We start from the raw sequence: 15,182 nt of genomic DNA, 5'->3' as shown, positions 1-15,182 counted from the left end.
ACTGCCTCTACTCCATTAATCTGAAATTATTTCTTAAACATTTTCAATGTGTGAACCTCTTTCTACTTGGTTATTTTTTTATCAAGAGTTGAGAACGGAGTAAGCCGGTTTAGCTGAGGATTTATTTCCAGTACAAAACACTTAAAAAGCTCAATCATTTCTAGTCTCGATCATTATCCGCTTATTCTATATGCAATTTCAATTTTTAAACCTCGCCGTATAGGTATTCATTTTTTTACTACATTTCTATGCACGGGAAACTGTTAATGACAGAGATTTTGACTCTGTATGCCTGCATGCTTTTACTTATTATGTACGATGGTTGACTGTTATGAAAAGGTGGGATTAGAATAAGTGTGAATCATTCAGAATTTTTCCGCCAAAAATGTACAGAGTATAGACCCAGAAACAAAATTTGAGCCACCTGAATTTTCCAAGTTCAAGTTATAACATACTGCGCATGCTCAGTCAAATTTTGTTTCTGGGTCAGCACATAAATCTCGGAACAGGATGAAACACCTGAACCTCGAACCCAGTGACATACATTATATTCGGTTGTCTCATAAGTTCGTTTGATTTTATCGTAAGTTCCATCGCTATGAACTATCCAATAAACGCCTGAAGACAATATACCCGCTGTACAGCTAAGTTGTAGAAGTTATCGAAACACTTTTGCAAAACCAGACTCTCTGTTGGATACGTCAGTTCGTGTTTGACTGATCTCGAATGCATCAGTATGGAGTTGTTAACTGTGTTTGGAAACACTGAAAATAAAAAAGGAACATTATTGACGAAATTGTTTTATTACCTTAAGGGTAAAACAGCCTCACAAATCAAAACGAAAATGTGTGCTGTGTATGGAGAAGATGCAGTGTCGAATCGGGTATGTCAAAAGTGGTTTTCTCGGATTAAAATTGGGAATGTCTCCCTAAAACACAAATCTAGCACAGGACGGCCTGTGGTTGCAGACGTGGAAAGAATAAAGGACGTATTTCAAGCAATCCACGGAAAACTCGGGAGAAGGCGCAGGAGCTGAATATATCTGGTGCTAGTGCATCAAGGCACTTAAAAACCTATGGTTACCGAAACCTTTGCGATATATGGTTTCCGCACAAACTGAATGACCAAAATTTAGTTCAGCGCGTTTCCATCTGCGATTCATTATTGCGACCCAATCAAAATGACGATTTTCTGAAATGGCTGGTGACAGGCGATGAGAAGCGGATAGTTTATGACAACATTCAAAAGGGAAAATCATGGCGTAAGAAACGTGGGCCTCCATTGCCACTTCCTAAACCAGATCTTCATCCCAGGAAGGTTATCTTGTGCATTTGGTGGGACTGGAAAAGAATTCTTTACTATGAATTTCTCCCAACTGGTGAGACCATCAATTCCGAGAAATAGTGTTCTCAATTGGAGCGACTGAAGGTAGCCCTTCAAGAGAAAAGACCTGAACCGGTAAACACTGAAGGAGTAGTCTTCCATCACGACAACGCCAGACCACATAAATCAATGGCGACCCGTCAGAAGTTGTTGGATTTCGACTGGTATGTGTTACCCATCCGCTCTATTCTCCAGGGATTGCCCCATCTATTGCTCTATTCCGATCCCTGCAGAATTTCCTGAATGATAAACGCCTCACTTTCTTGGAGGAATGCAGGCTCAACGTGGAAGAGTTCATTAATGAGAAAACCCCTACGTTTTGGAGAAATCGAATTTATAAGTTTCCAGAAAAATGGTAATATGTTGTTGCTAACAACGGGGTATAATGTGGGAAATAAAGTTTGTTTATTAGAATACAATAAAACGTACTATCCTACTTTCTCCGGTGGTTGTGTTTTATGTTTTGAAACTTATACATCCCACCCTAGAATCTTCGTCAACTTCTCTGTCGTGCCTGTGCTGTGGGTGTGCAGAGCTTTCAGGCGAAAAGTAACGAAGAAGCGAATGAATTTATGAGATAACCGGATAACTACCGGACCGCCTGCCTCTAATAGTAAAATATAAAAATTAAAGATTCATTGTCTCCATTGTATCGTACAAACTAGTGTAGTGCAATTTTCGAACATACATGGGGATATCAATATATCACAAACTTCGCCCTACACCATAGGCATCCAACTATACACAAATGTGAAATATGTAAACTCAAATAACGCGAGTTCGTTAAAACTTGCACTAGTCCGTATGTTTGGTTCATATTTGTCGAGTATCTGTAGAAATTTTACCCTGGGTAGGCACGGTCCCATAAACTGGCCGAAATCTCATAAGAAAATTCATTCCCACAAGGACTCGAACCAGAGCTTATTGCGTAAAGTGAGTCCAAGTATGATGCCTTACACTACGACGCTACGGTCTCTTAATTTTACAGACTTATTTTAAACGTTCAAGGGTCGCAGTCCATTTTACTAAATATTCAGCAACGCAGCAGCAACTTAGTAGAAAGTTCGAACGTACTTCGAAATGTTGCTACTTCTGAAGAGAGATTCACTCTTTCCAAATTTGCTAGAATGCTCCTGACAGCTGATGTAGTAAAACAGTCATGCCCCTTTGAAGCCAAGTTCCTCATTAAATCACAAAAGATATGAATTACTCTTGAAACTGTAACTGTTTGACCTATTCTTTGTACAGTCGTGTGAAAGGTTGATGCCTGGTTGTGGATAAAGTGGAGCCATGCTTCTGACAAAGATTTTTCAAAGAAGATTTTTATGACAAGTGGACACACATTGCGATACAAAATGGAAGTTTACCTAGAAGACGTTCAACAGCAGGAAATATAACAAGCCATCTTGTTTTACTATACCCCAATATCTGTTTCTACAAATTCGCAGAAGTCTTGAAGATCCCTAAGTGTGTATAAACAGAAATAGGAATATATGTCTGAGAAATTCTTTTTATATCAATTTGGAGGACATAAGCAGCTGTCTGAGTAGTACTCAGAATTATAAGATTATTAAAACCTACTCCTAATCGGTCATGTCTTTGTGAAGACATTATTCACACCTTTCCCGGCAACACTCCTAAAATAACAAATTGTATTATCAGCATACAAGACTACTAATTTTCTTTCATGTTCAAATTTTTCAAATATTTTAAGAACAAAGAGATGGTATACACTTTTTCCCCAGGAAATGATCTGAGATTTAACAATTTAACGGTAATTTCAAAAGGAATAAAATATCTTACCATCCAAGGAAATATTTTGCTGCCCTTATGATATGAAGCGCCTCGCATTACTGAGACGAAATTTAGCTTTCTGTAAACCAGATTCGAATTGAGAAACCCAAAATGGACTTAAAACATTGAGCAAAATCGCTTCAGCTTTTGTACGACCGCACGCAAATATAAGTTCAGAAGCACGTTTTGTAAGTTTAGAAGTACAATCTAGCGACCTAAAGGGCTGATTACGTTGAACTGAGCGGTAAAGAAATGCTCTTTCGGTTCCTACTAATTTGATTTCTTTGTCACTAAAAAAATTCACTTTTGGAAAATATATTAACAGCGGAACTGGATGCACTCGCTCTCACAGCATTAAGGTTTTATACTAATCTAACTCATTTCATTCATAGTTTTCTGCCCAAGGACAGGTCCTTCACTGCAAATGCAGCATTCTACAATATTTTCTTTGTTCCACTTTCCACATAGTCTCCGCATACAATCTATGTACCGTACCTTAAAGTTGTCTATTATCTAATAATAATAATAATTTAATAATAATAATAATAATAATAATAATAATAATAATAATAATAATAATAACGACAACAATAATATTATTATTATAGACCGACCCATGTTAAATGAGGAGTAAGTATTGCAACAAACATCCAAATCCGAGACAGTTTTTCTTTTAATGAACGCTGAACCAAAGTCACGGCTATGGTTTGAATCCCGCCTAGAGCATAGATGTTTGTTTGTTGTCAATGTAATGTCCTGTCTTGTTCTACACGGAAGCCCGGTAAAGTACAATCCACGTAACTGGAGTCTAATAATATATTCAAGGAAAAAGAAAAAGAACATGGTATATTCCTTGAGAAAGAGACAAAAAAGATGAGTGATAAGAAAATGAAACGGAAAAAGATACAAAATAATAATAATAATAATAATCATCATCATCATCATAATCCTTCGCGAAATTTAGACCAGGAGGTCTGTTTCGGTTACCAAATGAAAATCGTCTAATATAAAGGCTTTTCCTAGGACAAAATTCCATAAGAAGCAAAACATATCTTTCGTAGAGTCTAGAGTTAAAAACACTTGTGTTTCGGTGATGGCATGGCTTTTATGTCACGGTACTATTTTTAATTTCACACAAAACTACGGAAATCTGCACTGTCCACTCCCTTGAGGTCTTACTTTAACCCGGCGGAGCTCGCATATAACCTATTTTCCTAGCATAAATACTCGCTACGGGTCCGACAGACCCAATCTAGATATTTAAAAAAAATATGAGCTTAAGGTTATTATACGGTTTTTTTTTTTTTGTAAATGAGCGTTTAACTATGTTTTTACATAGTAACATAGAACATGTAAACTATATACGCTGGATCTCAGAGATCCAGCGAGAAACTCTGTCGAGTTAAATGAAATGAAACCATAAATTAATATGTCGGACAATGAAATCTGATATAAAGTTTTCATTTTCCTTAATTTATATACTTTTTCAGCGGCATGATTGATAGCACAAGTCCTTCATACCTTCATTAAGAGAGAATAGAAGTGCTTCATCTATCCTCTCGTGAAAATACGCTGCGAAATTCTTGTTAAGCTAATGATTTTATTTCAAATTAATTGCTCCAGATTTTAAACTATATTACATTCTACTTAATCCTGTATCTGCTCATTATCATAACTAATAATTGTTGATTCCTGTCGAGAACGTTCTTCCCGGTACAGAAATGAAAAATGATGATAACCCCTTTGTTACCTATCATATTTATGAAAAAAAAATAATAATGATAATAACAATAATAACAATAATAATAATAATAATAATAATAATAATAATAATAATGCGATATTTTTACTGCCAGAAAAATAAAATGCAAAGAAATTGTAAATTGACAAAATTCTATCACTCCGCTGAAAGAGAGTGTTCTCAGGGGAGGATTCGATACATAACAAATTTACATTAAGAAATTACAATAAAATAACGTCTAAAAATTAATAAACAAAGAAACTTAACTTCTGGTCGATATTACCAGAAAAAATGCAAATTAATTCATTCCAGCGCATTTAAAGAATTCATAAAAATTGAGTTACATATGATATGAACATAGATACTTAGTTTGTTTTTGCGGATATGCAACTACGTTTTCACAATTAGCTGAAACTGAAAACAATTACGACGTCACATTGAATCCGTTTTTAGATAGTTACGTTCAACTGACTGAAATTCCAGGAAATATGAAGAGAAAACTCATTGAAATATGTACCTACTGATGGAATGTCGAAGTTAGATTTTTTTCCCAGAGCGTAGACTAGTTTTCTATTTAAAAAAATGCAAAAATACCTCGAGCTTACAAAAGACACTCTTAAATTTTTTAAATAATATTTGCAACCTCGTATTCATGCGAAATAAAGGTCGATACGTAACGTCAACGTCACGGACCTGCACCGTCACCATCACGTCCAATGACAATACATCCACAAGTGATTGTAATTTGCCGGCGTCATCAAGGGTAGGGAAGTGTGCTCTCAAACAATGCAATATTTAACAGACAAAAACTTGCGGTGATTGGTATTTGCCTGGATGAAGAAAAGGCCCAAAAAGAGAGGGGGAAAAAAAAGAAAGAGAACATGGATGATGTCAAATTTTGTCTTAATTGATGTAAACTTTTTGAATGTGGAAACTATGCCGCTGAAAAATACAGGTGTTTCTAAATCAGATCGACAAACTTTTGGATCGGATAGGTAACTTTCTTTCAAATACTTTTCGTTGAGGAAGCTATGGGCTCAGACCCTCCGTTTCAGTGCATGAGTGGTTTAATGCTACCACCCAGTTTGTTTATTCAGTCAGTGCAGTATCATTCTTCGTTCCGGTTTGTTCATTCCCTGAGCTCGGTATCATGCATTAATCCAATCTGATTACTACAAGTTTGTTTACATCTATCTAGTCTGTTGAATTTTTGTGCTCAATATCATTCTTCCAAACAATCTGTTGACTTGAATAATTTCAAGGGAAAAATTGTTCCGGGGCCGGGTATCGATCCCGGGACCTCTGGTTGAACGTACCAGCGCTCTAGCACTGAGCTACCCGGGAACTCCACCCGACACCGTCTCAACTTTTCCCTTTATATCCACACAACTCGCGTGGGCTGACGAAACGCCAGAGACCCACAACGAGTGCACACAATCTCTGTGTGACTTGGAATTGTGGTTTTCTGTTAACGTACACAGTAACGTATATATTATACAAATCTAGTCTTTCAGGGGAAGCTCCCTGTAAAGCAGACTTGAATAAGTCACACAGAGATTGTGTGCACTCGTTGTGGGTCTCTGGCGTTTCGTCAGCCCACACGAGTTGTGTGGATATAAAGGGAAAAGTTGAGACGGTGTCGGGTGGAGTTCCCGGGTAGCTCAGTGGTAGAGCGCTGGTACGTTCAACCAGAGGTCCCGGGATCGATACCCGGCCCCGGAACAATTTTTTCCCTTGAAATTATTCAAGTCTGCTTTACAGGGAGCTTCACCTGAAAGACTAGATTTGCATAATCTGTTGACTGCTTCTTCTCGGTATAGTACAAGTCCTTCTTGCTTAAAAATAATTGCATCTTGTTAACTACGGGAAACATGAAATGAGTTGGCGGACATGCATTTGGCAGCATTATTTTGGTTCTACTCGTTAGGTTCAGAGGCTTTATCAGTAACGTTTTCCAAACCGACGCAACGGGTCCCTCAATACAGTACATTTACCAGCATTCGTCACTGACTACGCGAACAGGGCTTATCCGATAGACGAGCTGAGGGTCAGGACGGCGGCGATCTACGCGAACTCCTGAGACTGAGGAAGCTGTGCTGCAGTTTGTCGAGAACAATACTTCGATAAGTACAAGACCTATCGCTCACTAATTCAACATTACTCATTGCACGGCCTGGAGAATTCTGCAGGAACAGCTGTTGCATCTTTATCATCTTGTAAAAGTCCATACTACTAAGCCATGTGACTATCCCTTGCGACAGGAATTTTGTACATGGTATTTGAATCAAACTGCAGTTCAACCACAGTTTGCAACGCGTGTGTTGTTCACAGATTAAACATACTTCACACGTGAGGGATTGTTTAATTCTCGTAATCACACGTTTGGGCTTTCGAAAACCCCAATTCCACGTTTGTGCGATCGCATCAAATGACATTCGGTATCAATGTGTGAGCAGGGATTATGAATGACTTCCTTGTGGGATCATACCTTTTGCCACGACGACTAACTGCCAATAATTACTTGGTACTTTTGCAAGAAGTTCTGTCTGAGATACTGCATCCGCTTTCTCTTAATATCAGACAAAGATTGTGGTTTCAACATGAAGGGGCACCACCTTATTTTGGGAATGAAGTACGCAATCATCTGACAGCTACATTCGGCGATCACTGAATAGGACGGGGTGGGCCCGATGCCTGGCCGGCGCGCTCACCTGATCTTACTCCACTTGACTTCATTTTGTGGGGCAACATGAAGTCTGTTATTTACGAAACCCCTGTTTACTCTGAAGAAGATATATTACAGCACACATAATCTGCGCAGCAGCTGAAATCAGAGAAATGCCTGGCGTCTTTGCAAGGGGTCTATGTATCGAATACAGAATCAAGATTTGAGAAATTACATCCCGAAAGCAGGCACATTTATCGTATTAATTATTTTTACGTAACTACTAACATATTTTATTTTTATTTTTATGTTCAACGTTGTTAATATTCATATTTCTAAACAGAAAATAAGTGTATGTTATAAGGCGTTCTAGTTTTATTTTGTAAATCATGCCGCGATCCCCTCAGCTCCTTACACGATCTCCACACTAATTGGGAATCATTGCCTTAAATATTACGTTTTCACCTAGCGTACATGATATCGTAGTCGTTTTGTAAATGTGCGATTAGTAAGTTTCTTTGCCTGCGTAGTTCCCTACTATTTGTAATTCTATGTAAATTGCATTATTATTATTATTATTATTATTATTATTATTATTATTATTGATAGGAACCGATGGCGGGCTTATGTGAGGGCTGCAATGAACCTGCGGGTTCCTTAAAAGTTATTTGCGAGTATTATTATTATTATTATTATTATTATTATTATTAATGTGCTATTCTCAATTTATACCATGCTTAATAATTTTATCGTCTTTTATATAATTAGTGAGATAAATTAAATAGAATGGAGAGTCCGTCAGTAAATTAAGACGGTAAGAGTTGTTTTTGTCAGTATACCAGTCACATAAATATAAATTGTATGTTAATTTCATAAACAAAATCCTCCCCAAGTTAAAAAAATTAGCTACGTCATTTATCTACCTGGTCTATGCGAATTAAGGTACATCAAAAGGAACTTGTTTAATATAAATATAAATAATTTCATAGTGATAATTAATAACTAAATTACTTTTATCTGCCTAGAAGATGTCTTGTCTTCCAAGATTAACAATACAAAGACAGTTCACATCTACGCAACTTCACAGCTTATATTCACTCCAATTATTATAACAGGTAATATTATTAAATTGACAAACTTTCTGATGGATAATAAAGATTAATTAAACTTCGCACTGTAGAAAGTTGGTCAAAGCATGGAGGCAAATATTCGTATACTGGCAACAATAGGTGTCTGCAACAACCCACCATCAACGAAGTTTGTAGCCACTTCAGTTCACTTGCATTTGTGTCTTGATTTATGCAGATGGAACCAGGTCACTGTGCGGTGCTGTTACGCGACTCCAGGAAAAGCAACATATCACAACTTACCATGCAAAGCTTTAATAATTTGCATAGAAATAAATTTGTGCTGAGGTGAACGCACTGTATTTCAGAACACACATGAGCAACTTGGATTAATGAGGGAGAGACGTCGCACTTTTCGCCACTAAAATGTGAATCTGAAACAGTCTGAAATTTTCCGAAAATATCGTTTGGTGGAAGTAAGAAATACAACATGCAGTTCAGGCACGGATGGCGGACACCATCGATCACATGATTGAAACAAAACATATATCTTGTCGCCATGTTACGCGTATTGATGAACACCATAATAACCTCTTTCCTTAATAGTACCCTGGAGCGCTGCTTCTAACTTAAAAACTTACTTACTTACTTACTTACTTACTTACTAACTTACTGGCTTTTAAGGAACCCGGAGGTTCACTGCCGCCCTCACATAAGCCCGCCATAGGTCCCTATCCTGAGCAAGACCAATCCAGTCTCTATCATCATATCCCATCTCCCTCAAATCCATTTTAATATTATCCTCCCATCTACGTCTCAGCCTCCCCAAAGGTCTTTTTTCCTCCGGCCTCCCAACTAACAGTCTATATGCATTTCTCGATTCGCCCATACGTGCTACATACCCTGCCCATCTCAAACGTCTGGATTTAATGTTCCTAATTATGTCAGGTGAAGAATACAATGCGTGCAGTTCTGTGTTGTGTAACTTTCTCCATTCTCCTGTAACTTCATTCCTCTTAGCCCCAAATATTTTCCTAAGCACCTTATTCTCAAACACCCTTAACCTACGTTCCTCTCTCAAAGTGAGAGTGCAAATTTCACAACCATAAATAACAACCGGTAATATAACTGTTTTATAAATTCTAACTTTCAGATTTTTTTACAGCAGACTGGATGATAAAAGCTTCTCAACCGAATAATAACAGACATTTCCCATATTTGTCTGTGTTTAATTTCCTCCCGTGTATTATTTATATTTGTTACTGTTGCTCCCAGGTATTTGAATTTTTCCACTCTTCAAAGGATAAATTTCAAAATTTTTATATTTCCATTTCGTACAATATTCTCGACACGAGCACTGCTTCTGCATTATTTAAATTAAATACAAAAAAAAGTAGATAAGTATATAATAATGGACAAGTGAGGAACTTTAAATATTTTGGATGCAAGTTATTATACGGATAAAATACAAAAACCGAGAGGAAATATGTAAACATACAATAATCCAAACGGCTAAACTTAATTATAAATTGTAGAAAACAATAGGTAAGAAATAGAATCAAAGTAATCATATCATTCGCAGCTAGCTTCGTTTCACATCGATGAAACGTTAAACTTAAGCAAATGAATCTTACGATCTAAACCAAGATGCTCATGGTAACTTCAGTACTATTAGCGAGAACTACAGTGTAGGCCTCTGCAAAGACATTTAGGAGGAAAGTAAAGTACTTAGGAAAATGTTGAGTCAAACTACTTCTCTATAACCTTGTTTAACTATATTTCATGTTGAGAGGAGGCGATGGAATCAATTAGAAAGAATGGACCACATTGCAGTATGATATACCATGCTCTATATTATGTCACAACATTATATAGACAGTGAATCACGACAAACCGAATTGATACTGATAATTGACACGGAAATGGCCACCAAATTCGCCACACCTCACTCGCTCGAAGGCCAAGTTGCATGAAAATATGTTTCATAGCAATAGCAGACACAGTTACCGACGCAGCGACTTGTTCTCTTGATCCGGAGCTGGTTTCGAATACCGAATGAACTGACCACCTGACTGGGTTTTACCTAGAATTTCCTTAACTGAAAGGCGGATTCCAGGTAATGTTACAGCACATACACTCTATCCATCGATGGTTGATAAGTCCACCGCTGTGTAGTAACTGTTAGCATGTCTTACCGCGAAACGAGTAGACTCCGGTTCAAATCCTGGTTGAAAAAAGTTACGGAGGTTTTTACAGGGTTTCCCTCAACCAACTCAAACAGTACATTAGTCGCCACTAAAAGAGCTGAATGCTAGCAGTGTTGGTAAGTCCACCGCTGAGATCATTCCTGGTATGGTTTGCAGTAAGAAGATATCACCCCAGCAGTATATTTTCTAGTACATTATTAATTATTTATTTAACGACGCTGTTTCAACTGAAAGCTTATCTGCCGTCCCTCATGAGGAGAGGGTCACAGTATGGGGACTGCCCTCGCACGTAAGTCGCCTTGGTGGGCCCATTGTACTACCCTGAATTAAATAATGTACATGTCCTAAGACCTTCCGTGCTACATTCTCCTCCGGGCCGCTCCTGAATTCCCCTACAGCCTGCAGAGTCCCTTTTACTTACGATCAAGAATGCGCCGGAAACGCCGAAATCTCTCGAATACCATGTCATTGGGCTTCACGATTATGCTCTTTGTCATGTGGCTGCCGAAGTAATTAATTTAGCCTACTTAACAGGTGGAACTGGAAGATTCTAGAGCATCCTCCGTATTCTCCGGGTGAGTCTCTGCGACTACGATCTTTTCCCTGAGAAGAAAGAAGCACTGAGAGGGGTACGCTTTGAAAATAGACAGGCTATTATAACAGCTATAAAGTAGTAAATTAGAAACTTAGAGAAAAGTGACGCTGTGGATGGCATCCGTCGCCTTCCAGGGGTGTGGCGAGGGGTATGCGATACTGAAGGAGATTACTTTAAGAAACTGTAAGTATGCCAATTATGGATGAGTAAGTTCTTGTTCGTAATTACAGTACTGTCATTAATCATTGTATAGTCTATAATTAATTAATTAAAATACAAGGTAGCCTAATTTCGACAGCTAACACCAATAACTTCGAATTCTGCTTTTCATTGAAGACAACTTCTTTAAAGGTTGACAAGGCTCACTTGATATCATGACGTCAGCGAAAGCACTTACCTCGAGTAGCGGCCGCACTCCTCCACGATCTCGATGCCTCCCTGCGCCGTGACGCGAGGGTAATTGCAGCGTCTAAATGAACTGAAGTACGCGTCCACCTTGCCCAGGAGACGTCCCTGCAACAAAGAAGCCGGCATAGCCTGTTTCATTCTGATGAGCAGTTATATCGCATCAAAACTGGTATTTAGTAGCCTATATTGTCCTTGTAAATTTTATGTTATATTATTGGCTAAGACCACACCGTACACGAGCTTGGCTCTTACGGTAGTAGCTAGAAACATTTTTGTTTTATAATTTTAATTTGTAAAAAAAAAAAAAAAACTTACAATGTATTATTTGCTTCATACGATATTTCTTTTATTAAATATCAAAACCAAGAAGTGAAGCGGTGAAGTGCTGTACTGTAGGCTACAGAGCTCCTATTGCGTAATTGTACAACTAACAAGTGAACATTCTCATGGGGCAGATAAAAAAGTTATTAATGTTAACAATGTTAAAACAAGTGCTTATAAAAATCTTGGCCACTCGAAAGCAATTATTACGAGGGCCGTCCAGAAGATAAGTTTCCCTGGGGTCGTTTACAGAAAGAAAACAACTTTATGGAAAGATTTATTGGAACAGATACAGCATATTCCCCACCAAAATTGAGATATTTGTCATACAATGGAATCAACTTTTGTATCCCTGTGTCTTAGAAGTCTGTCGCTTGGGATCGCAACCAGTGTAAGACAGCCGTCCGCATCTCTCTATTGATCGAACTGTATGACAATCGTCTCACTTACGGTGGAAAATATGTTGAAAATTTTTAAAGAATTAATATATATGTTTCAATAAATTTTTCCATGAAATTGTGTTTTCTTTCTGTAAACGGCCCGGGGGAAATTACTTTCTGGCGATCCTCGTAATTGCGCTCGAGTAGCCAAAATTTGTATAAGCACTTGTTTTGACATTATTAAGATGGTGGAAGAAAAAAATCAAATTTTTTATCTGCCCCCATGAGAATGTTTGCTTGTAAGCTAAGCTGCAGTTTCCTGGTCGCAGCTACTGCATATTATGTCCGAGCTTTCTTACACGCCTCGCGCTGTGTACGCTGACTAAATTCAAGGCCCGAGACTACACCACAGGAAAACACAAGATAATTGGACTCACCCAGTTCCTACGTCACTGAGTTAAATTTCTTCCTCAACTTAGTACTCAATACGAGCAAGGATTTATTTCCAGATGAGGCAACTATCTGTTTAATTGGCGGTGTCAATCGTCACAACTAGCCCTACTAATTTTCTGACAATCCTCATTGGAAGGCACAGGCACATACACAATATTCTCAGAAAATCAATGACTGACCCAATTTAGCGATAAACAGCAAAATTGGTCCATTTTTTCACAAAAGAGAACAGATTCTGAGAATTTTCTATACCGGTATCTCTTGTATGATTATGTTGCCCGGCTTTCAAAAAGTTGTTTCTTGGTATCCTTCAGAAGAACATAGTAAGTATATACGAGTAGCAAGATGCTGCTCTCGTGTATTAAAGGAGAGAAGTAACGCATTTTCTGAACGAAATTACTCCTGATAAACGAATCAAAAGATGCGGACACATTGAGTGCACGGAGAGAACACCTCACCTCGACACAATGAATTTCTTCCCAAGTTTCAAGATTGAAGTCCACGGGATAGAACAAAAAAATATTGAAGATCTGAAGAAAGTAATTAGAGATAAGATGCAACAGTTCGTGTTTAAACCAGAACTCTGATTGACTGTAAACGTTATTACTTTTTTTTTTTTCTGAATATTTTTTGTGTCATTTGGTTACTGTCTAGAAACCATTCGAAAATATGCATCTAATAAACTCGAAACGTTTCGGTATAAAAATTCATACAACCTGATGGAACATTTCTTCTCATAACGTATGATTTTATGGACATTATAAATGCCGTAAAGTGGGGTGACTTTGAACGCTGAGGTGACTTTGAACAGTAATTTAACGCCTTTCTAAATTAAATGCTGTACCCTATTGCGAAAAAACTGAACTAGTTTATTGACAACTTAAACAGTTTTATCGCAATTGGGTACAGCATTTAATTTAGAAAGGCGCTAAATTACTGTTCAAAGTCATCTCGGTGTTCAAAGTCACCCCGCTTTACGGTATCTAAAGATTAATATATAGTGCCACTTAAGAAATATGTAGTTGTCATCCTATATATCTGAATATATTTTAAAACACTGAAAGTCTGTATTACTTTATTACTTTCAAACAAATTTTTCACACAATAATTTGTCAAAAATTAAGAAGTCTATGTTAGTAACATAACATATTGCATAGTTTTACACTATATATCATCATCATCATCATCATCATCATAACCAAACAAGGGTTACCCTACCACGACCTGTTCCGTGTCTCAAAACTGGTCATTCCATCTTCTTCCAGGCTTTCACGTAGATAGGATTACATTACGGTATAGCCTATACATGTTTTTTATGTTTATAACCCAACGCAGCATGGAAATTTATTGCACTTCTCATTGGTGAGAACGAAATGGTATTTGGCAAGATGAGCCGGGAACTCGTCAATGAATTATCTGGAATACAGCTGGATAGAAACTCGAGGAAAAGTAGGACCAAGCAATGAGACCAAACGGTAAATCGAACCCACGCTCGAACGCAGTCTCAGATCTCGATTCCAAGTTATTATCGTCTGAGCTACGTTTGCAACATACACATGTAAATATTTATTTGGCTTGTCCAATATATTCATCATGATCCACCCCTATGTTGAACTTGGACTTCATAACAGTAGCTACGTATTCTTTGAGCTTAGTCGTTTCCTCCATCATTGCCATTCGCCATCTCTGCATGTTCAGACATGAATGAATACGTACTTCGCATTAGCAATCTGAGTCGCATTACCATCCTCTGTAAAAGCTGCTGTCATTGAATGCGCAGACTTCAAACACGAGTCCCGATGTTGGGAACAGTTTTCTTCCGGCTCAGTGGCTCCATCTGTGTGACTGCTCGGCAGTTACCTCTAACGATAATGTTGTCTCCTGAAATATGATCCCTATAGGCCTACGTGAAATACGTTCTGAAATCTTTGCGTTCTTTGAGAATTGTGTAAACTATGTAAATCTGTTTCCTTCTCCTACTTGCGGTTAAATAAAATTATAGTTAATGTATACACAGTCATCGGCAGAATTGTACTCACGATGACATCAGGCAATGCAACCAGCAATAAACATGACGTCGCATGGTTGTGGATAGGATGGAGGGCTCGCTCAGACAACAGTGGCGTGCAGCCATCACAAACTTCATATTTAGGCCTACTGTACCGTAA

The 15,182-nt window shown here is 37.8% G+C and overlaps 1 protein-coding gene across 1 annotated transcript in view; it reads right to left on the bottom strand.

Annotated features, from left to right (window-relative positions):
• LOC138700430 (LHFPL tetraspan subfamily member 6 protein-like) overlaps positions 1-15,182 on the bottom strand; it is an 843,471-nt gene that overhangs the window by 252,637 nt on the left and 575,652 nt on the right. The window contains exon 2 of the mRNA XM_069827046.1: positions 11,850-11,965. Within this exon, the coding sequence (XP_069683147.1) occupies positions 11,850-11,965 (116 nt within the window). The remainder of the gene's footprint in view (positions 1-11,849; positions 11,966-15,182) is intronic.

This window comes from Periplaneta americana, chromosome 5, assembly GCF_040183065.1.
Source record: "Periplaneta americana isolate PAMFEO1 chromosome 5, P.americana_PAMFEO1_priV1, whole genome shotgun sequence".
Lineage (NCBI taxonomy): Eukaryota > Metazoa > Arthropoda > Insecta > Blattodea > Blattidae > Periplaneta > Periplaneta americana.
The sequence above is the reverse complement of the archived record's forward strand: the minus strand, read 5'-3'. Positions and strand labels throughout refer to the sequence as shown.